At 55.4% G+C, this 27,365-nt stretch overlaps 2 protein-coding genes across 3 annotated transcripts; one reads left to right on the top strand and one right to left on the bottom strand.

Annotated features, from left to right (window-relative positions):
- Positions 1-1,833: 1,833 nt before the first annotated feature.
- Positions 1,834-15,411, top strand: PDIA3 (protein disulfide isomerase family A member 3). The gene is made up of 13 exons (XM_037910907.2): positions 1,834-2,104; positions 4,327-4,405; positions 5,834-5,951; positions 7,179-7,286; positions 8,871-9,000; positions 9,658-9,774; positions 10,387-10,512; positions 11,361-11,543; positions 12,146-12,254; positions 12,487-12,615; positions 13,807-13,886; positions 14,566-14,623; positions 14,989-15,411. The coding sequence occupies exons 1-13, from the start codon at positions 1,956-1,958 to the stop codon at positions 15,103-15,105; spliced, it is 1,503 nt and encodes a 500-aa protein (XP_037766835.1). The 5' UTR covers positions 1,834-1,955; the 3' UTR covers positions 15,106-15,411.
- A 74-nt stretch (positions 15,412-15,485) lies between these two features.
- ELL3 (elongation factor for RNA polymerase II 3) lies at positions 15,486-27,284 on the bottom strand. 2 transcript variants are annotated; one of them, XM_037911657.2, is made up of 12 exons: positions 27,060-27,284; positions 26,617-26,658; positions 24,581-24,708; positions 22,467-22,630; positions 21,554-21,798; positions 21,350-21,474; positions 20,905-20,995; positions 19,616-19,886; positions 19,036-19,093; positions 18,396-18,567; positions 18,282-18,326; positions 15,486-18,206 (listed from the first exon to the last, which is right to left on the bottom strand). In XM_037911657.2, the coding sequence occupies exons 1-12, from the start codon at positions 27,192-27,194 to the stop codon at positions 18,099-18,101; spliced, it is 1,584 nt and encodes a 527-aa protein (XP_037767585.1). In that variant the 5' UTR covers positions 27,195-27,284; the 3' UTR covers positions 15,486-18,098. The 2 variants fall into 2 exon arrangements, with proteins under 2 accessions (XP_037767585.1, XP_043379555.1); XM_043523620.1 differs by lacking the exon at positions 26,617-26,658 and having other exon boundaries at positions 15,724-18,206; positions 27,060-27,213.
- Positions 27,285-27,365: the final 81 nt, after the last annotated feature.

Raw genomic sequence — 27,365 nt, 5'->3', positions numbered from 1 at the left:
TAAGCAAGTAGTTTTTAAGTGAAATGAAACTTGGGGTACACAAGACAAATCAGACTCCTGAAAGGGGTACAGTAGTCTGGAAAGATTGAGAGCCACTGCTCAAAACAACTTCCCCTCTCAGTGTTCATCTTTAAACTACTGTTGGCCTTTTGAGCTTGCTAGTTCCTGTACTTTGGCCATCCTGGTCAAAACCAGTTTCATAACTTGGCTGGAGCAAGGAGGTGGAATCTTCTGATCTTACTAGTCTGGACAGTCTTTCTTAACAACTCTGAAGTGTTTACCAAGAGGTGGGGCTTATCTTGACCATTTGTTTCCCTTCCTCTTTGTTTTTCCTGACAGCCCTCTATTAAACTAAACAAACATATTCATGCAGTACATATTCCACTAACCATATCATAATGCGACTATACAAATCCATGGTATGCCCACACTTCGAATACTGCATGCAGATCTGGTCACCCCATCTCAAAAAAGATCTATTGGAATTAGAAAAGGTACAGAAAAGGGCAACAAAAATGATTAAGGGTATGGAATGGCTTTTATATTAGGAGAGATTAAAAAGACTGAGGCTTTTCAGCTTGAAAAAGAGATGATTAAGTGGGGATATGATAGAGGTCTTTAAAATCATGACTTGTGTGGAGAAAGTGAATAAGGAAGTGTTATTTACCCCTGCACATAACACACAAATCAGGGGTCACCCAATGAAATTAACAGGCAGCAGGTTTAAAACAAACAAAAGGAAGTACTTCTTCACACAATGCGCAGTCAATCTGTGGAACTCATTGCCAGGGGATGTTGTGAAGGCCAAAACTATAATGGGGTTCAAAAAAGAACTATGGAGGATCGGTTCATCAATGGCTATTAGTCAACATGGCCAGGGATGCAACCCCATGCGCCGACTCTTCCTAGCCTCTATGAGAAGTTGGAAGTGGACAACAGGGACTGGCCCGTTGCATGCTCTGTTCATTCCCTCCGAAGCAAGTGGCATTGGCTACCGCTGGGAGACAGGATGCTGGGTAGACGGACCATGGGCTGACCCCTATAGCTGTGCTCTTCACCGGACTGTATGCAACCCCACCGCAGCCAGGGCGGTCCCAGGACGTTAGAGTGACAGGCTGGGTGAGGGAATCTCTTTTATGGGGCCAGCGTCTGTGGCGGAGGGAGACAAACTGTTGAGCCCCCCAGAGCCCGTCCTCAGCCCCAGCGCTCCCTGAAGAGCCTGACAGCGCCTCTCCGGCGGCAGCAGACCCTGGGGCCGTGGCCGCTGCTCCCGCCCCCGCCTGGTCGCGCCGCCTCCCCAGGGTCCCGCTGAAGCGCCCGCGCAGCGACGGGAACCGCGGGCGCGTCTCGCCCCGATTCGGGGCGCGGGTTACTGCGGCCTCGGGCCAGGGCCAGCGGCGGGGCCCCCCTCGCCCAGGACACGTCCCTCCCGGGGCAGGGCAGCGCCTCCCTCCGCCTGAGGCCGAGTCGGGCTCGCCCCACAGGCGGGCTACCAGCAGGGGCCGGGCCAGGCTTCCCAGCGCACCCGGGCCTGGCTCGGCCCCGGCTCTTCCCTGGAGAGCGGGCCCAGGAATGGGGGGCTGGGGGCCCGCCCGGGGAGCCCGCGAACTGGCGGGGGCTGTAAGGCCCAGGGACGGTGCCTGCCCGCCCCCAAGCCCAGCCGTTGCCATGACATCCAGCTCCCCGGAGCGCGCGGGACACGGCCGCCGCTCAGCCTCTGCGCTGGCGACCCAGCCCATTTATAGGGCACGGGCCGGGGGGAGGGGCTCTGAGATCCCCAAGCCCCGCCCACCCTCCGTGACGCGCTACTCGGGTGCCAATGGGGAGCTGCCACACTCCAGATCCGGTTCGGGGGCGGGACTTCCGGCCCTGCCGAGGCCGCTCGAGTGGAGTCCGGCCGCCGCCGCGGAGGGAGCGAAGCAGGAGCCGCCCGCCCCGACTCGCCGCTGCCCGCCATGGCTCTGCCCGGGTCGCTGCTGCTGCTCCTGGCCCTCGGCCCCTGCGCGGGCCGCGCCTCCGACGTGCTGGAGCTCGGGGACTCGGACTTCGAGAGCGGCCTGGCCGAGCGCCCGGGGCTGGTGCTGGTGGAGTTCTACGCGCCCTGGTGAGCCGGCCGGGGCCTGCCGGGCCGGGGGGCTGGGGCCTGCCGGGGGGCCGGGGCCTGCCGCGCCGGGGGGCCGGGCCCTGCCGCGCCGCGCCCTTGGCGGGAGCCCCGAAGCGCGCCGGGGCCGGGAGAGCCGCGGCACGGGCCTGACGCTGTTCAGGGCAGCAAACCGCCCCGCGTCTCCGCCGCTCTGCGGGGAGCCGGACCTCCTGGCCGCGGCGGAGCCGGCTCCTCCCTTAGCAGCCCTTGCTGAGCGCCCTGCGGTGGGCGGCCGCCTCTTGGCATTCACACCCCCTCCCCCCCGGTTGGCTTTTAGTCCCACCCCTTGTGGGGTGACAAAATCCGGCGAAACCGAATGTCCAGTGTGCAGCCCTTGATTCTGGGCCCAGTGGCGAGTCCATGCTTCTTTCTGGGCATCTTTATTCCTTTCTCAAGGGCTTCATGCTTCGAAGTGGCTGGTGGGGAACCCTCTACGCTGGGCTCCAGCACAGGGACCCTAGCACAGGCAATCAAGGTTTACTCTGGCAGACTCTTTGCTGCTTGTTGCCTTGTCTTTTTCCAAAATACAAAACAAAAGTCACTGGTAAGTGCAGTGTTATCGCAACTTACTTTAAACAGGGTGTTTGCAGTATATGGTGGTAGACTACTTCTAACTTAATCTGATAAAACACTGGGTTCCGTGGTATCAAAACAATTCTTAGTTGGAAATTGGACACCTTAAAATAAGGGTCTGTGTTCTCTAGCTTAAGATAAGGGACTGTGTTCTGCATTTCTAGGAAATACTAACTGCTTGCTTTACTTACGGACTTGACACAATTTTCTAATTGAACTGCCTGGTATAGAATGAGAACTACAACTTCCATCATGCATTAGGTTGCAGGAAGAGGAGGAGGACCTCTGCTGTGGTGTCTGCTTTTAATTGGTTAGAAAATGGGTTTTTGTTTGCAAGTCATTGGTGAAATAGGAGTGGTCCCATTTTGATATATTATCTTATACTTCTGAATTAGTATCCAGCTTCAAAAATATGCAGGACTTCCTAAAAGATCCCTTCCACTCTATGGAATAGTGAATAAGTCAGCAACTCACTGAGTACATTTGTTTGGCTAGACAAATGTATTAACACCTTGTTTGTGACAAATGGAACAGCAAATCTTGGTCACTTACACAGATCCTTTTGAATTAAGGAGAAAATACTAGCTCATGGACAAGCTTTCATTAGTTAAATTGCTTGAGGGAGGCAGAGCAAAAGAAACCTAGGATTTCTAGGAACTTTGGAACTGGATGTCTTGGATATAGTCCCCTTCATTCTGTGCCACTAGATATTGCAATATCTATCTCGCTACATGTTGCCAGAGGATGGGAAGCTACAGTGTGTGGTGGATAATGCTATTGGCACCAGAAGATGGTTGACTAATGTTGCCATTTTGTTACTTTGGGTTACTGATTAGCTCAGATGATTAAAATAGTGGTTTATTTTTACTTTAAGTTCTGTAAGGAGTTACTTAACTTTCAGGATTATTAAAATGAATTTAACTTACCTGTTGCTGAAAATGTCAGACCTCTGTAAACTAGACAGCAGTTCACTGGGTGACAAAGCTGCAAATACAAGGTGTTTCAGGCCTGTATTAAGCATCAAATTATATCATGGTTCTGTGGTTAGTGTGAGAATTAAGTTATGGAATCTTCAGGTATTCTTACATTTACCTTAAGTCTTGTTCCTGTGTATCTTCTACTGCAATGGATAGAAAGTCAGGACATGGCAAGTTCGTTCACAGTAGGTAAATATGTTGACTGGATGATTCATGAATATTCGGTTTCAGACTTAATTCCACTCATCTCAGTGGGCAGGAGTTAAATTGCAGTGCTTAATGCTAATGTTTGTTGGGCATCTGTAGGAAGACAATAGTGCGCTGGCATGTATTCTAGCGAATAGAGTAAAGTCTCTGGGAAGATCAACACTTTTTTCCTTCCCACTCTGGTCAAGTAGGGGAACTCCAAAATGTTGGGAAGGAATAATGTCAATGTGACTTATCCCATCTCTTTCCCTCAGCCCTTGTCTGAGCTCCAAGTTGAAAATCTTTCCAGTAAGCCTCATTGTTTCTATGAAGGCTGTTTGGGTCGGTTGTGTGTGACCGTGTGGAGATCCTGGTAAATGGAAACATCGCATCTGTCCAATTGCAGGGAGGCTTTTCCTTGTAACCGAACTGTCACTTCCCCTTCAGGTGTGGGCACTGCAAACGACTAGCCCCGGAGTACGAGGCTGCTGCTACCAGACTGAAAGGAATTGTCCCTCTAGTAAAGGTATGGACCTAGCCTGAGTTCATGGTTCTGTGACAAGTTACCTGCTCTGACTAGGCTGGAACCATCTTTGTGGCAGCAAATTTTTACACTTACAGTCCACTTACTAAAAGTTTGTGTTTGGGGCTGTACCCTGACTAGTGCATCCAGTGTTTCCATGGCGATTTAGGGTCTGACTTAATTTCCTCTGTTTCATAAATGTGAGGGGTGGGTTTCTGTTCTGCTCCATTTGGAGGGAATAGTCTACAGAGCTCCGAGTCCTCCTGCCCCAGATCTTAAGCAGATTTCCTCCACTGAAGGCAGTATTGTGCAAGTAGTGTGCTGTCTGCCTCTGGAGCGCTAGGCATTCATTGCTGTCAAGAGGATTGGTCTGTTCCTGTATAGGGCAAGCTAGAGAGCCCGTCCCTTTACTGCTGCAATGAAATACCCTTTTTTGTACACTACTACTCAGGGCTTGGGAAAAACAAAGGACATGTATCTGCAGGCATTATATGCAGTAAATGATACTCTCAAATCCTGGGTTTAGGGGATTTTGAGGCCTAATGCACTTGCATCTCCTGCCTCTCCCTCTGCACTGTGCAGAACAGTAGAAAAGAGTCTGTATCCCTGCATGCAAACAAACTCCTTCGTCATTAAGTCGTAATGGAGAAGCTCTCCTAGGCCCTACTCAGCTCACTCCAGGGGGCCAATGTAGGGATGTACCTTACAGCACTGCCTTGAGGCAGAGGGCTGCTATAAAGGGAAGCTTTCTTGTGAGGTGGTTAAGAAGTACAGGGAACCCTATCACTGTTTGACTTGTACAACTCCACTAAGCCAGTGCCTCATCTCAGTCTCTTCACACCATCCAGTCCCAGTTTACTCGTATCAGTCCCTCTGGGCATGGGGAGCGTTCTTCGGTTTCAGCCGTCTCTAGGAACTGTTACATTGAGTGATGAAAGGCATTTTAGGGTTATCAGTGGAGTCTCTCACATTGCATCCGGTGCACTTTAGTCTCTCCTGTAGTGTCCCAGCATGTACTTCCCTAGCCTTGTTAGCCAGGTTAAGTCTTCAGATCTCCCAAAGTCCATGTCCCAGCCACCCTGTGGGTGCACTAGATCTGGCCTATAAGCTGCCATGGGCATGGATAGTCTGCTCCATATTTTTTAGAGCACTGATTGCATGTTCCGCAAATAAAGGAATACAGGGTGCCAGCCGAAGCTTGCTTTTGTTCCTGTAACTTTCTGCCAGAAGTCTTCTCCCTGTGGATAGACACTTTGCCTTTTAACGCCCTGTTGAGGTTGCATTTCTCTGCTTCATAGGATTATGTGGTGGGCCCTCTATGGGGAAGCTGCCTTGTGCTGCTTCTGATTTCTGCAGCAGAGGAGTTTGTGCTGCATGCCAACACTGCATGAATGTGATGGTGTGTTAAGGAGCAGTATTTCTCTTCTTCAGGTTGACTGTACAGCAAACTCAAACACCTGTAACAAATATGGAGTCAGCGGCTATCCCACCCTGAAGGTTTTCAGGGATGGTGAAGAGGCAGGTGCCTATGATGGGCCCAGGACAGCAGGTAAGGATCCTGGTATGGTGCTGCAGCACTTTCCCATCTGGATTGAATTTGACTTGTTGCCATGGAGATGGGAGTGTCCTGGCTGCATGGCAGTACTAGGCTCAACTTACCTGTCTGCCTGGTGGTGGGAGGGATGGGGGTAGAAGCCCTGGATACTTGAGTATATAATTGGTTCCTGGTAAAGATGAGGCACTGCAAGTCTGCCTTGTCCACAACGTCTGATCAGCAGTGGGAGAGATCCAGTGGCCAAAAGACACGGGAAGGAGAGAATATTGCTGCATGTTGAGTGTACCAGATTGCTGAATGTATCTGCCTATCTCTGAAATTCTACTGCAGTGTAGCTGTTGCCCAGGGCTTGTTGCTTAGTGCAGTGATCTCAGCCAGTGGTATGCAGAGGTCTTCCAGGAGGTATATCAACTCACCTAGATATTTGCTTAGTTTTATAACAAGTTACATTAAAAGCACTAGCAAAATCAGTAGAAACTAAAATTTTCTACAGACTATGACCTGTTTATACTGCTCTCTATGCCATACACTGAAATGTAAGTGCAATATTTCTATTCCAACTGATTTATTTTGTAATTGTAGGGTAAAAATGAGTCAGCAGTTTTTCAGTAAGTGTGCTGTGACATTTTTGTGTATTTAGGTGTGGTTTTGTAAGCAAGTAGTTTTTAAGCAAGGTGAAACTTGGGGTACACAAGACAGATCAGACTCTTGAAAGGGGTACAGTAGTCTGGAAAGGTTGAGAGCCACTGGTTTAGTGCTCCAAGGTCAGGTTACAGAGTAGACACAAAGACACTGTTTATGTAATGCCTTGTGATGAGCATTGTGCACTGGTCTCTTGAAACTTGCAAGTCTTTTGACTCCTTATGTTACTGCACTGGTAGCTAGGGGAGGAAGGCTTTACATTTGCATGGTAAACTTTGCAATTCTTGAGGAAGAATTGGGGGTGAATAGGTCCTGCTGGGATGTTGATGCTCTGGGAATCCTCTGTGGATCTCTTCCAGCTCAACATGCTTTCATGGAAGTTCCATTGTGGCCTGGGGTGCAGACGTATTTGTATTACAGTCGTGCTTAGAGACTCGGCTGGGGTCCCATTTCGCTAAGTACTGAACAGGTGTATGGTGCTGAAACAATCCCTCTCCTAAAAGCATAGAGTCAGTCTCCGAGAACTCCATAGAACCATCACTCTAACACGGCTGTATGCTTCTCTTCCTTCTTCCTCAGATGGGATTGTCAGTCACCTCAAGAAACAGGCAGGACCTGCCTCAGTGGCTCTCCGCTCTGTGGCAGATTTTGAAAAATTCATCAGTGATAAAGATGCTTCTGTGGTGGGTGAGTAGTACAAGCCAACACAGCCTTTAAACTACATTGGATACTTTGTCCTGGGGGAAGTCTGTCTGTCAAGTCCTCCAAGCCCCTCCAAAGCATGTTGCTACTGCTCTCAGAAACTTGTAAATAGCTGGAGATCTCTCCTTGAACTTACGGATCCACCAGTCCCCATCCCACTCCTTCTCTCCCATCTCTCCCCACTTGCTGGAATCTGATCGCCTTGGGCTCTTGGAGCCAAACATGAACATCAAGGATTATATCACAAGATGCCTCCAGAGTATCCTGATTTCAAGTCATGATCTGATGATGGCATATGGATGATACCAAAACATCCTTCCCCATCACTCATGCAGATCCACTGACACCCACTCTAACCGGGTAAGTATCTTAGATCAGTATTTCTCAACCTTTGTGATACCAGGGAATGGCTTGCTGCCTTGCTAAACTGTGTCAGGGTCCCAGGGTGCGGTCCACTCAACAGTTGTTAGGAAACCCTGCCTTAGACAGTGGCGTCCAAAAAAATATCTGGATGAGTCACCAGTGTAGCCGGTGAAATAGCCTCAGAACTGCTGGTGCTGGACTATTAAGGTTAACAAGGCAAGCACCCTGCTTAGCTGAGAATAATGCCTTGGTGAACAGTTCTGGATGATGCATCACAAGGCTTTGCTTTTTCTTTCGGGGTAAGGTTCGTGCTAGAGCACTGGATAGGCACCTGTAGATGTATTTAAAATGTGAAGAAATAGCCAGGTTTCCCGAAGGACCCTGTTCTGACTTCATCCCCTGGGGGCAATATACTGTACCCAGTCATACCTGACACATGCAGGGATGGCTGTCACATCAGCCTTGTAGCACTCAACAGTCTCGCCACATTAGCCTGACTCAGGTCATCGCAACAGCAGCTCTGCTAATCCAAGGAACGTTTCAAATGGGAGCTTGAAGGAGACCAGAACTCAGTGGAAAAACTGCCCTCTGACTCCTGTGGAGTAATGCTATAGGGCAGGGGTTCTCAAACTTTGTGGCACTGCGACCCTCTTCTGACAACAAAAATTACTACATGACCCTGGGATGGGGACCGAAGCCCGAGTCCCACCATCCACCCAAGGCTGTGGGGCTCCAGACTTCAGCCCGGAGCCCAAATAAGTCTAAGCCAGCCCTGGTGACCCCATTTTAATTCGTAACCCATTTTGGGGTCCCGACCCACAGTTTGAGAACCAGTGCTGTAGGGCACTGCCTCTGTCCAGATCCCAGCTGCCCAGCATGCAGCTCCATCTCTGGCTGCAAGTGGCAAACTTGGTGCCCAGAGGGCTGCAGTCTTCTGGGCTGGGGATTGAGCTGGATGTACTCCCAAAGAAAGCTGCTTGGCTCCTGCTGGGGCAGAAAGAAGGAAGGAAATGCTGGTGTATTTCTAAAGGAACACAGGGAAATTGAACCTTGCTAAACAGAAGGAGTTGAGCTGGGCAGAGAAGAGCCCATTCGGAAGTGACGGATTCTCAAGCAGAGTAAATACAGAAGAGTTGAGTCAAACAGGGAAATGGCATGTGCTGAGGCAGAGTTTCTGTAGAGTCCCCGTGTCTCTCTCTGTTGCAGGCTTCTTCAAAGATGCATTTGGTGATGCTTATTCAGAGTTCATGAAAGCAGCCAGCAACCTAAGAGAGAGCTACCGCTTTGCACATACCAGCGAGGAGGAGCTGATACAGAAGTATGAGGCAGACGGAGAGTAAGTGGCTCAGTGTACACATGGTTCTTGTTGGGGAAGCAGGGACAACCTCAAAGACCCCTCTCAGACAGCTGTGCTTTGGAAAGTGAATTCCTTTCATAGCTTCCCATGTGGGCCAAGACCAGATGAGGTTAATCTTTCTAAAATCAGTACTGTTGGGTCCAGCTGGAAATCCCTTCAGACCAGCCTGCCTATGTCCTGCTGTTGGGCACTTGAGACCCTTGAGCCATAAACTACAGTGAGTGGGTCACGGTTCTTGTGGAAGGGCAGGGGAGAGAAGCTGACCTATAAACACTTGTAGGTCTCCCTGACCTGCTGGGCTGGTGTATGTGTGTCAGACTCCTGCCTCACATGGAAAGTACTGTACCAGGAGGACCTAAATTGGCTTTTCAAGCCTGGCTGTTTGTTCCCTTATTGCCCATCCTATTCTTCCCTTGTCACCACGGGGTGGGGGTTGTTAACTGCCAGAAATCATGCTGCTTGTTCTGGCTAGTAGCATAAGGCTTGGCCAGGTGGCTGAGGTACAGGTAGCTTTGTTCAGGACCTTGATGATTCCACTGTGTACTTGGAAAGGTGTCGACCAGTCTTCTTGCCCCCTTATCCCCATACTGCTAGTTCCTTCAGCTGTTTCATGTTGTGCTCTCCACCTCTGCCCAGGGGTGTTATCTTATTCCGTCCTCAACGCCTGGCAAATAAATTTGAGGACAGCACTTTGAGGTACACAGAGGACAAAATCACCAGTGGCAAGATCAAGAAGTTTCTCCAGGAGAACATGTGAGTGGCGTCTCACTTCCATCTCAGGGCTTGGGTGGGTGATAGAGTTCAGCTAAATTCCCTAGACTGTGAGCAGTCTGGCTTCAGCCCTATTGCCTGGGCATGGCTAGTAGCACTGCCTCTGGGCTACTAAATTCTAGCTGATCTTAGGGGTTCTTCTCTTCTAATGGAACACACAGAGTAGTTGGCTTGTGGGCACTTAGTGCACTGCAGGTCCATCATTCATTCTCAAGAATGAGATTTCTGTGTGGGTTTTTCCTCTGCACTAACCATGGCTGCTGGGCACTTGATCTAGCATTCCAGTAACCTGGTTTGCTCATTTGATTTTAGGTCAGTTTTTGTCACAAATAAAAGTAGGTCCCTAATTTGATCAAAACCTGTGTGTAACTTTGTATGTCCAGCTACATTAGTAGAACCCCACAAACCGGCCTGATGCACGAATGAGCTATTTGAAGAAAACACTTTTCAAATAGGCCTGCTGGATATCGGCAATTGTATGGATCCTGTGATCTTGGATGAGAACGAGACTGTGCCAGGACAAGGTTATTTCTGGGTGGGGAGGAAGGGCTCAGATAGCGAGACGCAGGTTGCTGACTACTACTTTGTTGATAGTTTTGGCATCTGTCCACATATGACGGAAGATAACAAAGACTTGATCCAAGGGAAGGACTTGCTGGTGGCTTATTATGACGTGGACTATGAGAAGAATGCCAAGGGCTCCAACTACTGGCGCAACAGGTAAGCAGAGGAAGATAGATCCTAGTCCACAGTCTTCCCCCCTTCTGCAGTGCCCTGTTTTGGTGGATTCCTGTGGTTTATCTGGCCGAACGCTGTCTCCAGTGTCCAAACTCCGAAATCGTTTCTGGGACTCTAGTAAATTCTCCCTTCACTTGGCTCTGTCTACAGGGTGTGTTCTCACTACAAGTAGAGAGGCATTGCAGGCCACCATCCTGTTCCTTGAAACGTGCTTCTGATTCTGGAAAACGGACTCTCCCAACTTGTGCTTCTGTAGCAAGCAGTTGGTGTTTCCATAGGTTGCAGGCATCCAGCTAACGTGTCTGCAGCATTAATTCAGCATCAGGTGTAGACAGTGCATTTGGCATGCTTATCAGGAGCTCTGATTCCTTTATCTGTCCATACCAAAGTTGCTTGACTGAGGCCCAGAACAACTAATCTTGCTGAGGAGGCTCATGCTTGATTCCATTTTTTGTACTCCACCTTACTGGGACTTGATTCCCTATGCAGTGCTGCAGCCACAGGAGACCTGGTTGATCAGAGCTGACTGATGGTTTATAGGGTATTCAGTGCAGAATGTAGACTTGTTGAAGCTATGCATCGGGAGACCCCTAGGTTACACCCAGTTTAGTAGCATGTTCTTCTTTCCTGTTTCTCCAACTGCATTTTCATGTTACTTCTCTTTGCAGAACCTCCTAACCAGCAGATCCCCCCACTAATTCATGTTTCTAGCTGTTTTCCATTTCAGCTTGAAAGAGGTGGTTCTCTTCCTCTCCCCAAGTGCTCTGTTGTCTTGGAGAAACTGTTTAATGTTCGTAAGCATAACAGCACATTTCCTCTGCTTTACTCAGAGTGATGATGGTGGCACAGAAGTTCCTGGATGCTGGACACAAGCTCTACTTTGCTGTTGCTAGTAGAAAAACCTTTGGCCATGAGCTTTCAGAGTTTGGCCTGGACAGCAGCACAGGGGAGGTTCCTGTCGTTGCCATCAGAACTGCCAAGGGAGAGAAATATGTCATGCAGGAGGAATTCTCGTAAGTCCTGGGCGTGGCGCCCCTTCCTGGTCCAGTCACAGGCAAAGCCGTTCAGATACTTACTACCCACCTGGGCTCATTGGGAGGACACCTAAGCTGGATGCTTGTGTGGCAGAGGAGTAGCTGTGGCTGTAGGCCAAGCTTGTCCCTGGGTAGTTACACACTGTGGAAGGATTACATTAGGAGCTGCAAGCTCTAAGGTTTGAGGGTTTAATTCCAGGATACCTAAAAAGTAGAGACCGGGGTAGAAAATAACATGAGACTGAACAGCTGAAAGAGTGAATACCTAAAATAAAGGGCATGGGAGACACTTCAGCCTATCTCCTGGGTGGGAGGAGCGTGGGTGGCAGGAAGCCTGACTTACCAGGGTGAACATGTGCACCAGGCAGACTTTCCCAAAATCCTGGAGGTGGCCACGTGGCTCTTGTGCCCTGGGTCATCTGGGGGAGTTAGAGCCCTGGGCTAGCACTGAGGATCTGAGTCGTTTTCTTCAGTGTGCTGCTGTCTGTGGGTAGAATAAAACTCCCTCGGGATTTGTAGGGTGCACTTGCTAGTTTTGTGTGCCAGATGGCTCTGAAATGTCACCTGTATTTGATTTGTAGCCGTGATGGGAAAGCTCTGGAGAGATTCTTGCAGGATTACTTTGATGGTAACCTGAAGAAATACCTGAAATCGGAGCCCATCCCTGAGAACAATGATGGCCCTGTGAAGGTAAGTGCAGCTGAGACATGCTGTTCAGCCAAAGGCTGCATGTGGCTGTTGCCTCTCTCCAGCTAGAACACTGCATGTTGAGCTGACAGAAGTGTTCTGTGCAGGCTTCAAGGACCACTGCCTGCAGTTTGCTGCATGAGGATCAGGCTCACTCAGGTCAGAGCCTGGAGAGTGAGCATGTGGTTATTAACATGCAGAAATGCTGCTCATCCGGAGAATTCAATCTTTCCAGGTGGTGGTTGCTGAAAACTTCGATGACCTTGTTAATGCAGAGGACAAAGACGTCCTGATTGAGTTCTATGCCCCATGGTGTGGCCACTGCAAGAACCTGGAGCCCAAGTACAAGGAACTTGGAGAAAAGGTAAGCTGGGAGCTCTTGCCTGCCAGCTTTGAAGGCAGCAGTCCTCCCCCAGAACTGAGCGGTCCCAGGGTCGTGCTCAGCTGGCCGAGCCATAAGGTGGCATGAATGTGCCTAAGGGGCCTCCTCTGACTGCTCTCTAAACTGGCACTGGTCAGTAAGCAGCTAGCTACTTCCGCCCTCTAGTTACATTTGAGGTTCGGCAGCACCAGGAGCATCTCCTTTGGCACTGGCCAGGGCACACCAGTATTCCCTGGTCAGTGACTGCATGTCTCCAGGTTACTGTCCTCTGTCCAAACACTGCTGAGAGCTGGTCCCCAGGGAATCCTTCCTAGAAAGATGCCTGCCTGAGGGAAGGATTGGCTGTATTTGGCTCAGGTCTGGTCCCTTGGCTCCTGTAGTCCTCAGTTCTTAGTTCTCTGGGACAGGGCGAAGGCACATGGGGACAAGCATAGGCAGCAACCAATTTAATCAAAGCACCAGAAGTGACAAGGTGGTGTAATGATGCTCCCACTCTGTAATATGGTAACATCCTGCTAAATAGAAAAATTTGATGAATCTATTCCTGTATAATGTCTCTTTAAACAGAAGTTTCCTGTTATGATTTTATTTCTGATCTTTATATGGCAAGGGTTTGTGAACTCGTTATACATTGTTGGAGGCAGCAACTCCCCCTGCTCACCCAGGAAGCCTTGGCCTTCTCTCCCACAGACAATGCGTAAGGGTGTAAGTTGGAAGGATAGCCTCCTAAAGGAGACCTGAGTCAGAGTTGTGAAACCTGGTTCCCAGACCCACAGGGGTACTCTCTGGAGAGGGCCTGAATGTTGTACCTGCCCATGTATCTCTAGGGCTAGCCTGGATATCAGACAGTGAGCTTGTGCCCTCCTTACTGCCCATACCAGCCTGAACTGGCACTGCCCAGTCTCTCACCAGGACAAAGCTTGGACTCACTAGATTATTTGTATTACCATAGCCTTTGTGCTAGGCGCTGTACAAATGAATGCTGCTGTCCCAGATCCTGCCCCAGCCTCCCCCAGCTGTTCTGATAGACATCTAGCCAAGAGCCCCCCGTCTCCTCTTGGCCTTGGAACACACATTCCTGGCCCTACTGGAACATGGGGGGTCAGCATCTTCCCCCAGTGTCCACAATACACTAGTGATAATCTGTTCACTAATGTGCTGTCCTACCAACAGCTCAGCAAAGACCCCAACATTGTCATAGCCAAGATGGATGCTACAGCCAATGATGTGCCTTCTCCATATGAAGTTCGAGGGTAAGAACTTCAGCTTGTATGATATTGGGTGGGGTGGCAGGGGAGAGTCCTGGCTACTGCCTCTAGCCAGTGACTGCTACAGAAAGGCTAGGGAATCTCTCTGGTTTTTTTGCGGGTGGAGAGACTGGCTCTAATGGCAGCTGGGGGCTGATGTGCTTGTTATAGTCACTGGGAACTTGCTTGTCTTGCTTCTGAGCAGCTGTCAGCAGAAATTTAGACTTGGAGTAACCCAAACAAAAGCATCTGCCCTTGCTCCTGTGCAGGGTGTCGTGTATCCCAGCCATACCTGCACACAACTTCCTGAATGTCTCTGGCCCTTCCTTCCTTCTACTTCTGAGACTGTTCTTGAGGATGAAGAACTGCACTGGGCACCTGTCTTTCTGCAAACCTGAATCCAGGTGCTCAGTCAGCCCTGCTCCTAGGGCCAAACAGAAGGCGCTCATATCTCCTCCTGGGGCATGGCTTGCTACTGTTCTGGGCTTCCTCTGGCTGAAGGTGCCTTGAACTGCTTGTCCCTTGACTTGCATGGCGATAGACTCCATGCAACAGTGATTCTCCCCCTTCTGTGGCTCCAGGCAAACCTGGTGCCCTGCACAGTGAGTGCTAGACTCACTCCTGAGGGGTTGGGACCTGAAGAATGCGAAACACAGTGGAGCTGACATGTCTCTTCTCTCCCCAGCTTCCCCACTCTCTATTTTGCTCCAGCCGGTAACAAGCAGAATCCAAAGAAATATGAGGTGAGTGTCTGCTTCCTGCCCTGGGAGCTCTGTATGCAGGTTTCCTCCTTGCTGCTATAGCTGTGGGCAGCACCCATGCAGCTGAAGAGTGCTGTGGGGCCGCGCAGGCCCCTGGGAACGCTGCCCTGCACATTGAGGGATGCCTGCACTGTAGCTGCATCTCTAGGACACATTGGTGCATCCTGCGGGAGAGCCTTAAAGGGCTCTCAGGGAAATGGTCTGGGGAAGCTTGGTCTCTCGAGGCAGTGAACACTCCCCATTTGGGGCCAGCAGGTCCAGATATTCCCAAGACCACAGGGAGGATCAGGATCAAAGCCAGGATCCTAGTGCTCAGCGCTGGCCTCATGCTCTTGTGCTGTTTGCAGGGGGGCCGGGAGGTGAGCGACTTCATTAGCTACTTGAAGCGGGAGGCGACCAGCCCCCCTGTGCTGCTGGAGGAGGAAAAGCCCAAGAAAAGGAAGAAGGCCCAGGAGGATCTGTAAAGCACCCAACTTACCAGTGTGTCAGAGGAGGAATTGTGGGGGCATTGGGGAAGCCCTGGGTGTCCTGGGGCCAGCTATGGGGAGTGAAGAAACTGTGCCCAATGCAATGTGGGCTGAAGGGACCCAACTGCTGTACCTAGTTGTGTTTAATTTCCTGCCGTCTCTTTGCTGCATTCTTATGGGGCTGCCCCAGACTTGGGTGGTGATTGGGGGGTGGGGAATGGGGGTGGGGCAGGGGGAGATGTGTTTTCTAATTTTTTTGTACATTTGGAGAAGTGAGACAATAAAATGGACCCCTTTAAACCACACATCTGTGCCCAGTGCTGCAACTGGCTGCTGCTGAGAGCCCTGTGTAAGTGGCCCCAGCATCCATGTGCTGGCTAGGAGACCATGGCTTATGGTGTGCTGCCCTGCTCCCAGCTGAAAGCTTTGCCTGGCTGTTTCCTGACAGCTGTGGGACTGCATGGGGAACAAATCCCACCTGACTTTGCACTCCATCCTGTGGTCCATGAGGTCCAGTACAAGAGGGCTGGTGGGGAACTGGCCACTGCTGTGCTTCTGTGGGAACTTGGCCTAGAATGGGGCCTGTGGGTGTGCAGGAGGAAGTGGGTAGGACTGCATGGTGCTTAGGGGCAGGAGGTGCAGATGAGACCTTCACCCCTTTGTGTACAGAACACAGCCTCTGGGGCAGGGCACAGCTGCCATTGTGAATGCCCCAGATGGCAGTGGTGAAGTGGCAAGAAGTCTGCCTGAGGTCTAGGCCTGGTCTGCTAGAGCCCAGGGCTGCAGGTGACCTGATAGCATTCTGCACTACCTGACGTAGCTGTAGGCTGCTCCTGGTGTTCCTGCAGCCATCTCCAGGGCTTGAGTCTGGGCTTTGCATGGGAGCAGCTCAAGCTGTGCTGAACATTAAGTGGGTTTCACTTGGTGCTGGGCCTGGCAGGCACAGCACCTGTCCCTGGCAAGTAGCCAGAGCTGTGGCAATGGTGTGAGCAAACCCTGCTGTGCCACAAGAGGCTAGGACCAGCCATGAAAGCATCCCCCAGCCAGATAGAAGGGTAGGGCACTTTGCTTGGTGCTCAGCTCCCTTGTGGGCAGGCCAGAGCTGAGATTGCAGCTGAGCCAGCCTCTAGGTGCCTCTTACTTCTCACACAAGGGCCTCCTTAAGGCACAGCTCTGCTGGCCACAGGGCTCCTAACCCTGCTGCTAAGGAGCTAGCCTTTGACTGTAGCCTGCTCTCCTGTCTCCTGCTGGCTGGCTGCTCCAAGCCTACATCCCTGCCAAGGTTTTGTGCACAGGTGTTTGAACTGCCATGAACAGATGGCCTTCTGTATTTACCTTGGTGCAGGTAGGAGCCACTGTGCTGGGCAGCAGGAATGAGATGAGTGGGTTCCTAGTCATGGAGGCAGAGAGCTGCAGGGGCGGGTTGGTAAATCTGAGTACTGCTGTGTTCTGGCTCAGCACTCAAACCACTCCAGCAGGGCTTCTCCTCCCCTGTAACTTGTGTTTTACAAAACACCATGGCTGGGTATCTACACCTTTATTACTGGGGCACACTCTAGATACAGTAGCTTGCACAATAGCATTTACAAGGTCTCCCCACCTCCCACACTGGCTTTGCCTAGCTTGAGCAAACCGGAGCATTAATATGAACACTGACATGAACAGCTGTTACCCACCTGGCCAGTAGAGCATTCATATTAATGCTCCTGTTTGCTCAAGCTAGGCATGTCCTTCAGCTAACCCACCCTGGGCCCATCCCTGGCAGCAGGGCAGTTTAGCTAAGTGGCTTAGTAGTTACTGTATTATTACAGAGAGCACCTAGGAACCCTCAGCACAGCCCCATGGCGCTGTACACATACTCCTTGGACAAGGCAGCAGAGCCCATACATGAGGGCTCCATCCCTTCCACTGAGGCCAGCTGGTAATTAAGGCAAAGGGTTTCATCACTTGCAGCCCCACAGTTGGCCCTGACACATCAGTTTCTCCTGCTGGGCTGGGGCAGGCTATTTACTTTGAAAGCAGGAGGAGCTCAGGCAGGTGCTAGGAGAGGGCTGAAGGGCACAGCCACACATGCCTCCACATTGTACAATGAACTGTTGAACCCAGGGCCATAAACCAGAAACAAGGCAGAACTTCCAGGGCCTCCACCCCTCCTGCTCATTTCCTCCTGCATTCATATGCAATCATTACCATCTCTCTCCCCCCCGCACCTTGCAGTTCCATGTAGCAATGCCAGCAGGTTCCCAGGGCAGTTCTGATGGCAGCAGGGATCGATAGTTGAAATACACCAACAATGGGGTGCACAGCCAAGGAATGTGAGGCACTTCCCTGTCCCCTCAACTCCTGTTACAGAACACTGCTCACATGGGTGTCAGTCCTCACACCCCAGCACAGACTCAGCCCCAGGGGCATGGTGCCCTTGGCTCTAGCGATTGAAATTGCCCCTGCTGGGCAAGGGTCTGCCATGCTCTAAGCTCCTGGGGGGAGGGAGCCAGTGACAGGAGGTGGCAGGTCCCACTTGATAGCAAAAGCCTACTTCTCCAGCAGGCAGCGTAGGCTGGGCTAATGCATGGAGCCGGCATGACCCAAGCTGGCTGTTACAAGCCTGAAGCCAGGGAGCCTGCCCTGACCGAGCAGCCTTCCTTCCCCGGCAGAGCTCTGTGGTACAGGCTGCCCCTAACCTGGAGCTGCACCACTAGCCCCGGGTGCCCCTTGGGAGCTGGTACAGGTAGGACAGCAGCTCACAGGGGACAATTCACTAAGACCATCACCCACTCTCTGTACTTTGTGGCAGCCACATGCTCTGTCCTGTGAACCCCTCCCTCACCCCACCCCACCCCAGATCAGTCAAATGGCTGCATAGGACACTAGGCTGGGGGACTGCAACTACTACTACTGGAGAGTTCACTAACCCCCACCCCTTGCTCCCCCTGCAAAAGGAAAGGAGAATAGGCAGCGCTTCCTGCAGGCTCAGAGCACCGCAGGCTCCCCTAGGCAGCCCCTGTCTTCTCAAACTCTAGGATGAGGCCCTTGATGTGGGACAGCTTTTGGTGAAGATACTCGCAGCGGTTCTTCTCCTTCCTGTAGCTGGGGTAGGTCTGCAAGAGGAAGAGAGCGCCCACATCAGCTCCTGCCAGGGAGCATCAGCCCCAGCCCCCCACTGCCAGCCTCACCTGCTTGAACCTCCGGTATTCCTGTAAGATTCTGTCTTCCACTGCCTGCAAACCAAGAGAGCTGACTCAGCACTCGGCCTAGGCACGCTGCCCTGTCGCCCAGCCCAGCCTCACCTTATGCTGCTGCGTCCCCCGTGGCAGCATTTTGATTTTAGCTCCCAGCTGGATGAATGTCCTGCTCACGTGCCCGATCCTGGTGTGGAGGCGCCGGTACTCTGCGTAATCTGCACTGAATGCCTCCACGTAGGCGTGATGCTGCTCCACGGAGCAGATGGCTCTGTATTTCCTAGCACAACCGGGAGAAACTACTGACTAGTCCCTCCATCAGGCCAGGTGAGCTGAGCAGCAGGGGCTCTGCACGAGGTGCACATGCCAGAATGCTGCTTTGTAGGAGCAACTCCATCTCTCTGACCCGCACCACTGCAGCTTCTCTGTGCGTGAGGAAGAGAAAAGGTGGGCACTGCCCAGAAGCAGGTGGAGCTGTCACACCACTGCCCACACGGTAGCTCCATAGCCTAAGGGAGTGGGGCCTGGTCTGCTTCTTGTCCAGCTTTGAGATTCCATTTACAACTTGGACTTTCAGGCTGGGAAGCTGCAGCTCAGCCTGGCTCCACGCCCCAGCCCTCTCCCCTCTACTCAGGCTGTGGGAGCTGGGATAGGGACCCCTTCATGGTACCTGCAGAGCGGCTAGCCTGCCACGCAGGTGAGGAGAAGCAGTGTGCCTGGCAAGGACTGCCCGCCCGGCCATGCTTACCGGCAGTAATCTGGGAGCTCAGCGAAGGAGGCCGGGAGGCTTGCCTGGGAGCCGCTGTCTGGGGAGGAAGCAAAAGAATTTGGGCAGAAACTCTTCAAAGTAATTTCCCCTCCACCCCCAGCCTCTGTCCCTCAATTCCTTGGGGTTATGGAGCCACTAACAAGCCCAGCAGGAGCTGCCTGAAAAGTCGTGAGCTCCAGATACCTGCGCTACCCCCAGCAGGGCCCCTCAGCCATGCTGGTGTGTGGAAGGGACGGGACGGTGCCCTGATGTCGTGCAGCCCAGAGGTGCTCCGAGAGGTTACCGGGTGGCATGTGAGCGGTAGGTGCGGCTCTGCCCAGCACTGCTGTGACTTGCCCCAGGGAAGCAGATGTGAGACTCACTTTGGACTCACCCCAAGTCCTTTTTCAGCCCCCCCGGGCTTTTGGGCTGCTCTCCCCTAGTCTCGCTGCCTGGGGGCCGTGCAGCCCTATGTGGCAGACAGCTCTGGCTAGGGGCACTTCCGGCTGACAAGGTGGGTCAGAGCCTGGCAGGCAGCAAGACGTCCCCGAGGTGAGCTGGCAGCAGTGCAGCCCCTCACCTTGCAGGGCAGAAAGGTGCTGCTCCAGGCGCAGAGCTCCCTCTTCCCAGTCATCGCCTCCCTCCCCCTCGCTCGGCTCCTCCTCTGAGCTCTGCAGCTCCGCGCTGGGCCTGGGAAGCTGGCACGGCTGCTGCTGGCTCTGGGCTCTCTGATGCTCCAGGACAGGCTCCTGCAGTCTGCGGTGGGATCCCAGAGAGCTGGGGGGATGCTCTGGGGCACAGGGTTTCTTCAGCCCTTGTGGGTCTGAGGCATCCAGCAGTGCCAGCCGCTTCTGAAAGACAAACCCACCCAGCTGTGGGGGCTGCCCTGGATTCACCCCCCAGGCTGGAGTCCTTGTTGCAGGAAACAGGTGAGCAAGGAGGGATCCACCCCTTTCATCATGGCCCACGGGGCTACCCCTCCCCACATTCAGCGCTCTCACTCCCCGCTCTGGAGGGCAGAGGTGATGCTCTAGGCCAGCCAAGCACAGGTGCTGGAACTAGGATGCTGGGAGGCTGCTACACCCCCTGGCTTGCAGTGGTTCCATCCCACGGTTTCCATCTGGTTCAATGGCTCTCAGCAACCCACAGTACAAACGGTTCCAGCCCCCTGCAGCCGCTGCCCGCCAGGACTCCAGCCCCCCAGCTGGAGCCTAGAGCCTTCTCCCCCAACCCACCCAAGGCCAAAGACTTGGTGCTATGGCTAGTGACACCGGGCAGTAGCCATGGCTCAGCGGCAAGGGCCAGACCCCTCCCAGCCCAGGAAAGACTCAGCCCAAGGCAGAGCCTCAAGGAGCTGCCCAGTCAGTGGCCTGGGCACAGTCATTCCCATGACCCTACAGCTCCTTCCCTGCTGCAGCTGGGACCTCGGGGAATTGTGCTGCGCTGTTAAGCAGTAGGGTGGTGGGTGGAAGCAGCCCAGGGGTGGCCGGGCAGCCGCAGTGGCCCTGAACAAGGGAGAACAAGTGTCCAGCCTGCCCAGGGTTAGTGGAGGAGGATGCTGGGGCTCTGGATTTTGCGGGGAGTTGATCTTGCCCCAAGGCAGATGGGGGGCACAGTGGCTTCAAGAAGTGGCACCAACATATCTGCAAATCAGCTCAGTTCTCATAATCAGGACATCTGCAATTTCTGCAAATAAAGCCATGCATATTCAAATATGCAAATCGGGATATTAAGTCATCCTGATGATCTCCAGATTTCTGGACGTTTAGCCTTAGCAGGTTCTCAGCTCTTGTTCTCCTGCCCTTGCCTGGTTCTGGTCCCTGCGCCGGGCCATCCATCTGCCTAAGGCTTCATACCACCAATACTTACCACACCCAAGGGCCTTTTGCTGGCACCTTGGCAAGACGGGCACTCCAGAGGCACCAAGAAGGGCCTGGCCACAGCTCCGTGGGCCTGTTTCCTGGAGCAGAAGAGAGAAGAGATCTGGGGCAGCTACCATGGGCCAAGGCTGAGTATCACCCAAGAACAGGAGAGGAGATGCCCTGTCAGCACCTAGGCCTTGGCCATGGGGCCAGGCAGGCTGCGGTCAGGGCCTTGGCCTTGGGATGGCACTGAGCTCACGGGAGGGGAACCAGGTGTGAACCCACCATCTGGCTGTGAAGCGTTCTGTGCCCGAAGCCAACTATACACACAGGCGTGCTCTGCAACCCTCCCTGCTCTGAAACATCCAGCCCCCTCCCACAGACAGCTGGGACTTCTGCATTAACTCTGGGGGTACCAGGGCAGCTCTCTGCCCCTTGTCCCAGGGCTGCACCTGCGCAGGAGCTGCCTGACTTCCTGCCGCTCCTCAGCCGTGTAGCCCAGCCAGTCCTCCTGCACTTGTCCAAAGAGCTCCTCCTTCAGCCTGTAGCTGCTCTCCCGGGGGTTCAGCTGCCCCACCTGCGTGGGTGAGAGCAGCAGAGTCAGCGAGAGCTCAGGGGGCAGGAGACGCCGCACTGCCCCCTTGACCCGCACTCACCTCCTCCAGCATGGGCAGCAGCTGGGACCTGTCCTTCAGGCTGATCTGCGCCCTGTCCAGCCGCTCCAGGAGCTCATGTTTGCAGTGGGGCCGCAGGGCCAGAAGCTGCACTAGGCATTTCACAAGAACCCTGCGATCTGTCCCCATGGGGCTGCATTTCCTGCCCGCTGGAGCAGGGCTCCCAGCGGGGCACTTCCCCAATGGGGTGCTCATGCCCAGCTTCTTTGGGACGGAAACACATTTACCTGCAGAGGAATCAATGCACAAATGGCTGCTAATAAAGAACTAACCCCTCCAGATGTGCCCCTAAGGCCTCTCCTCTCGGATCTCACAGCTAGCACCAGACTCTTCTCTGCCCGCCCATAGCTGGCCCCCTTGGCGCAAGAGCCTTCTCCTCCGCAGCCCCTGGGTCCCTCCACTTCATTGTGAGTTTGGGCTAAATCCTGCCAAGCTGAGGTCTGGTACTTCTGCTGCAGCCAACGTGCAGCTCAGGGGGACTGAGCAGGGGTTGTGGAGGTGAGACGGCACCCAGAGAGAGAGGCTGGGCTCACCCAGTAGCTGTTGCAGCCCCAGCTCAGCCCTCAGCTACTTCCTGAACCCAGCCTTAGCAGCCCCGTCCAGCAGGCCCAGTGCAGCCAGCAGGGTGCAGGCCGAGTCCCAGGGCCCCGCACCTTGGGCACAGAACAGCTATGCGCAGTGTGGGACAGAGAGAGTTGGCCATGGCAGCCCAGCTCTGCTCACTCTCCCATGCATGGCACGGAGCCAGCTGCCAGCACTCCCACAGGCCACACGCTGCCCCGTGCCCATGCGCAGAGCAGGAGGGGCTGCTCTGCTCTCTCAGTGCTTCCTCCTGCTTCCCAAGGTCAGCCCCACTCCTGAGCCACGCCCTGACCCTGGCAGGTTCCTGCCTTACCATGGCCTTGGGCTGCTGGCTTGATCTCGATAGCAGCTCTGCTCCACGCCTCCTTCTCCACCTGGGACACACGCTCCCGTGTCAGCTGGTACGAGTCCTCGGAGGCACAGATGGTGATTTTCTCCTGGATGCTGCCCACGCAGTCCAGCTGGTTCTGACCCAGCCTAAGAGCACAGAAACCTGTGTCAATGGCCTGGCCCCTGCTCTCTGCTAGCCACACCCTGAGAAGCATGCCTAGGAGAGGGAGCCTAGACACACCCTTAGACCGGGAAGGCACTCGCTACCACACAGCAGGGGCAGGGGTCAGAGCCAGTGGTATGCCCTTGTCTTGTCTCATCCCCAGTCCTTGCCCAACACGGCCACTGCCCAGGGCAGCCTCCTGCTGTGGTGGAGTGAAGATTTTCTGTCACATGGTGTATGACTAGTTTGCCTGCCTCGGGTTCCCCTATATGCTGCATTGCTAACGAGGCCCGCAGGCAGGCTTTGGCGCAGGTGTGAATGGCACTGGGCTGGCACCTCATCAATAGAGTCCATGAAGACAACAGCAAATCCAGTCACCAGGACTTCGATACCTAACAACTAGGGACCATGGATGGCTCCACCTCTCTGCTGGAAGCCAAGTCGAGTTTGCCCAGCTGGAGAACAAACGACTGGGGCGTGGAGGTGGAATGAAGTGTGGGAAGCAGTCAGGGCTCACCTGACCTGGGACAAAGAGGGGTCAGAGGGACAGGGCTTTAGGCTTCACGCTGACCAGGACAGACTGTGCTGTAACTGTCTGTTTTCTGTGCTACCGAAGACCTCCCTATGCTGTGTGCCAGCCGACTATAAACCAACTTTCTCAGCACTGTGTGAGTGCCCCTGCAGATGCTGGTGGGCCTGCATTGCTCCCTAAGATAGTACAAGTCTCCCACAGGGGTCTGCCTCAGTGGGACTCGCTGACCAGAGCTCATGGTGGGAAGCAGGGTGGCTGACAGGCCAGAGATGCAGCCTAAGGAGGCGGTGACACTGCGTGGCTTACCCTGGAGGAAGAGTGAGACCCCTCGGGGGTCTGAATCACTGAACGGCCCTCCCAGAGATTGTTCCAAAGCTGGGGTCACAGCACCAGTTCGGTGGGCGTGTGACTCCTACACATTTTGGAATGGAAGCGCCTTCTCTGCAGACGCCCCACTGGGGAGCCAGCAGGGATGTGGGGCTGCCCCTCCCACACGCCAGTAGGTCTCAGAGCCCTGCTGCCTGCCTCCCTCCCTCCCTCCCCGCCTCTCTGGCAGGCTCCGGTTGGTGAGGCTGGGAGGCCTCTCCACCTTAGGGGCACTGGGCTGGCTCGTGGCTCTGAAGTGGGACCAGTGACTCCTCCCTGAGCCTGAACAAACAGCAACCGCCCCAGAGCAGGGCAGCACCCCCTCCCCCGCAAGTTAGCAGGGGTCAGTGGGAAGAGTTAGGGGATCAGGCTGCTCTGAGACTGCGGCAGCTCTCACCAAGCAACTCACGCAGCCTGCTCCCGCCCTGCTGAGGCAATTCCCAGCCACCTCCCGCCCCGCTGAACAGCCGGAGGGCGTCAGTCACCCCTTCACTCGGCACTGTCCTCTGCTCAGGAGCAGCTGCAATGCTTGTGTGGGGACAGCAGCCCCATCCTGGTCACTGCTACCCCCCTCCGCTGTCCTGAAGGAGACGGTCCTCGGGGGCGGGGAGGGGAGGAGAAAGGCTACACAGGCAGGGAGCTCCTGACACACAGTGCCCCAGTGGATCTGGGGAGGGCAGGGGCTGCAGCACCATACAGAACTGTCACTGGACAGCATGGCCAGGCAGGTACATCTGCAAAGAGCCAGCTCCCTCCCTGAGACCAGAGCACACAGCCCCTTCCCCACCACTTGTGCCCCATCTCCAGCCTCACACACACACACCCCTCAGAGGTGCCTCGGACTCAGGTGCTGGCCATGCCCCTACTCAGCCAGGTCAGGTTCCCGCAAGCCCTTGGCCCTGCCCCCAGCCACAAGCTGGGCAGAGGCCAGAAATCTGGTTACCTGCCTAGAGCTTCAGGGCAGGAAACAAGCCTCCGGTTCCGGGAAGTCTGCAGCACAGACCGGCCCCAGGCTGGGCACTGCCCACTCGCTCACCTGGAGACGTACTGCCGGATGCAGTCGAAGCTGGCCTGCGGCTTGTCCTTGCTGTAGCGGGACAGGTAGAAGGTGAAGAGGCGAGCTCCTTCCCCAGGGCTGCCCAGGGCACAGGGGATCTTGATGTACTGTCCAGAAGAGAGGGAGCGCATGGGACCATTTCCAGCACAGTGGGGCACTGCATCGTCCCTGCTCCTCTGCATCCGCCTCCTGCCCCACATCCCCATCCCTGCCTGGGGCTCGGCAGCTCTCCGCGGGCTCAGCTGCACACGCTCCAGGCTCTCCCAGGGAGGGGGACTGGGGGCTCCCCAGACCCATGTTTACCGACGAAGGACCCCAGCAGCACTGCCATCTAATTGTCTGGTTCAGGACCCCCCAGGAGGCTACAGCCTGCCTTCAGCAGCAGCTCTCCAGGGGGCAGATCACCAGCAGAGGTTTAACCCTTACAATGCTGGGCCATTTCCAGATTTGGGGGAGCCAATGGGAGACTTGGAATGGCTTTACTCCCAGCAGTGGGGTACACAGCCAGGGTGCTGGGGCTGGGTCTCTGAGTGGAAGAACAGAAGGGGGATTAGCAGAAGGGAGGGCTGGCGTCCTGGGCCAAGCCAGGGGCTCTGTGCCCCAGCTCAGGTGGGGGGCGTACATGGGGCAGGCCCCCCAGACACACCCTGGGGGGGCTCTGCCCCAGCTCAGGCGGGGGGGGTACATGGGGCAGGCCCCCCAGACACACCCTCGGGGGGCTCTGCCCCAGCTCAGGCGGGGGGGGTACATGGGGCAGGCCCCCCAGACACACCCTCGGGGGGCTCTGCCCCAGCTCAGGCGGGGGGGGGTACATGGGGCAGGCCCCCCAGACACACCCTCGGGGGGCTCTGCCCCAGCTCAGGCAGGGGGGTACATGGAGGAGCCAGCGCTTTACCTGTTCTCATTCCAGCTGCCTCTGCTGAGCTCGCAGCCCAGCACCTGCCCCCCCGGCCCCCCTGCGAGGGAACTTTAATGTGTTTGCAGGCAAAGGCCAGAGGGACCCTTATCTGAGCTCCCCGCAGGAATCCCCTGCAGAGCTAGTTAGCGAGCGGCGCAGCTGAGGTGCTGCAGCAGCCTGGAGCCAAAGGGGAGGGAGGCAAATCCCTGACCCCAGAGCCCCCAGAAAACAGCAGAGAAGAGACTCGGCCAGGCCCAGCACAGGGCAGGGCCCTGAGCTGCCAAGGAAGGCTGCGGGTGGCAAGAGCTCAACCACTCCGCCCCCGCCCCCACCCCCACCCCAGGGCTGCCGAGAGCCAGTCAGGCCTGGACAGGCCGTGACGCCCCCCAGGCAGTGTCGTGGGCCCCTCCCCTGGCTACAGATCTAAAGGGCCGCTCTCCCCCGCAGCCTAGCTGCTCCCCAGCCTCTGAGGGGCCCCACGGTCCGTTGAGCAGCCCCGGCCCCAGGGTCCTGGAGGGAGGCTCACAGGTGATGGAGGTGGGGAAATCCCATGGGTCCCATCGACAGCTTCTGCTGCCGGGACTAGAGACCAACCCCGCTCGCAGTGCCAAGGCCGTGTCCATCTTTAGCTGTCCCAAGCAACAGAGCTCCCACCTGCCCAGGATGAGCGCTCAGCCCAGGACCCCCCAGCTGCACCCTGCACCTCCCCCAGAGCAGGGCTTTGCTGGGCTCCCCCTTGCTGCTGAACGGCCCCATCGTCTCTCCTTCAGCACAGCTCAGCCCCCAGCCCCCCACCCCTGCCCCAGCGGTAGGCAAGGAAGCAGAGCGAGGAGGAACAAGCGCTGCCCTCACCCAAGCCCAGCCCAAGGGCTTGTGAGGGCGGCGCTGCTCCAAGGTCACTGCCCACGGCCCTGGGCTGCGGGGCTGGGGACAGGCCCAGAACAGGCTGGGGCTAGCAGACCCAGACTGGAAAGGGGAGCGGAGACAGGGCTGTGGAAAGCCAGCGGGGGCTGGGCTGGCGGCCCTCTCACACTCGCTCCATGTTCGGGGAGCCCAGCAGCCCCCCTCAACCCCCCCAGTGAGTCTCACGCTCCCCGGGGAGCCCCGCCCCACTCACCCCCTGGCTCCCTTGGAAGGCGATGACAGGCCGGGCTGAGCCCTGCAAAGGGAACAAGAGGGACAATTAGCGGCTGCACCTGTCTAGACCCCCGCGACTCAGTCGCCCCCACAGCCAACAGCCCTGACCCGGGGAGCACAGAGCCCGGCCCTGCATCGCACCGCCCGCGGGCTGCCCTGGCCGGGGGGCAGCACCAGGGAACCCACCAGGCCCCTCAGAGGCTGGTCTGATGGTCACCGACCCGCCTGCAAGAGCGGACCCCACCTCCAGCCTGCTGCCACCCCGGTCGGGGAGGGGCGGCTGACCCGGTCCCGCGGCGCTGGGGGGGGGGGGCAGAGTACACGGGGGGGGGCGCTGAACTGGCCCGGCGTGTCGTGGGGGGCCGCTGACCCGGTCCCGGTCCCGGTCCCGGTCCCGGTGAGGGGGCGCCGACCCACCCTCACCTGCAGCCGCTGACAGTCCCGCAGCGCCCGCAGCGCCGGGTCGGTGAGTTTCAGGTGCAGGAGGCTGAGGCAGGGCCCGCGGGAGCCGCCCCGGTACCGGAGCCGCCCGGACAGCTCCGCTCGCGGCCACGGCATGGCTGGGAGTGGGGCCGGCGCTCGGCGGGCCGAGGGGAGGAGCCTAGTCTGGCCTGGGCGGAGCTGGGGCGGGGCCGAGCGAGGCAGGGCCGGGGCGGGGCGGGAGGGGCGTGGTGGGGTGGGGCTGGGCTGGGGCGGGCCGGGAGGAGCGGGACCGAGCGGGGAGGGGCT

Source organism: Chelonia mydas, chromosome 10, assembly GCF_015237465.2.
Source record: "Chelonia mydas isolate rCheMyd1 chromosome 10, rCheMyd1.pri.v2, whole genome shotgun sequence".
Lineage (NCBI taxonomy): Eukaryota > Metazoa > Chordata > Testudines > Cheloniidae > Chelonia > Chelonia mydas.
This window is presented reverse-complemented; position numbering and strand designations above follow the sequence as displayed.

Bases quoted from the DNA above. Each gene is read 5' to 3' on its own strand.
- PDIA3 (XM_037910907.2), top strand. From the start codon at position 1,956: ATGGCTCTGCCCGGGTCGCTGCTGCTGCTCCTGGCCCTCGGCCCCTGC. The intron at 4,406-5,833 runs GTATGGACCTAG...TCTCTTCTTCAG, and splicing joins GAATTGTCCCTCTAGTAAAG to GTTGACTGTACAGCAAACTC. The intron at 10,513-11,360 runs GTAAGCAGAGGA...TGCTTTACTCAG, and splicing joins TCCAACTACTGGCGCAACAG to AGTGATGATGGTGGCACAGA.
- ELL3 (XM_037911657.2), bottom strand. From the start codon at position 27,194: ATGCCGTGGCCGCGAGCGGAGCTGTCCGGGCGGCTCCGGTACCGGGGC. The intron at 18,327-18,395 runs GTGAGGCTGGGC...CTTGGTTTGCAG, and splicing joins GGGGGACGCAGCAGCATAAG to GCAGTGGAAGACAGAATCTT. The intron at 18,207-18,281 runs GTGAGGCTGGCA...TTCCTCTTGCAG, and splicing joins AATACCGGAGGTTCAAGCAG to ACCTACCCCAGCTACAGGAA.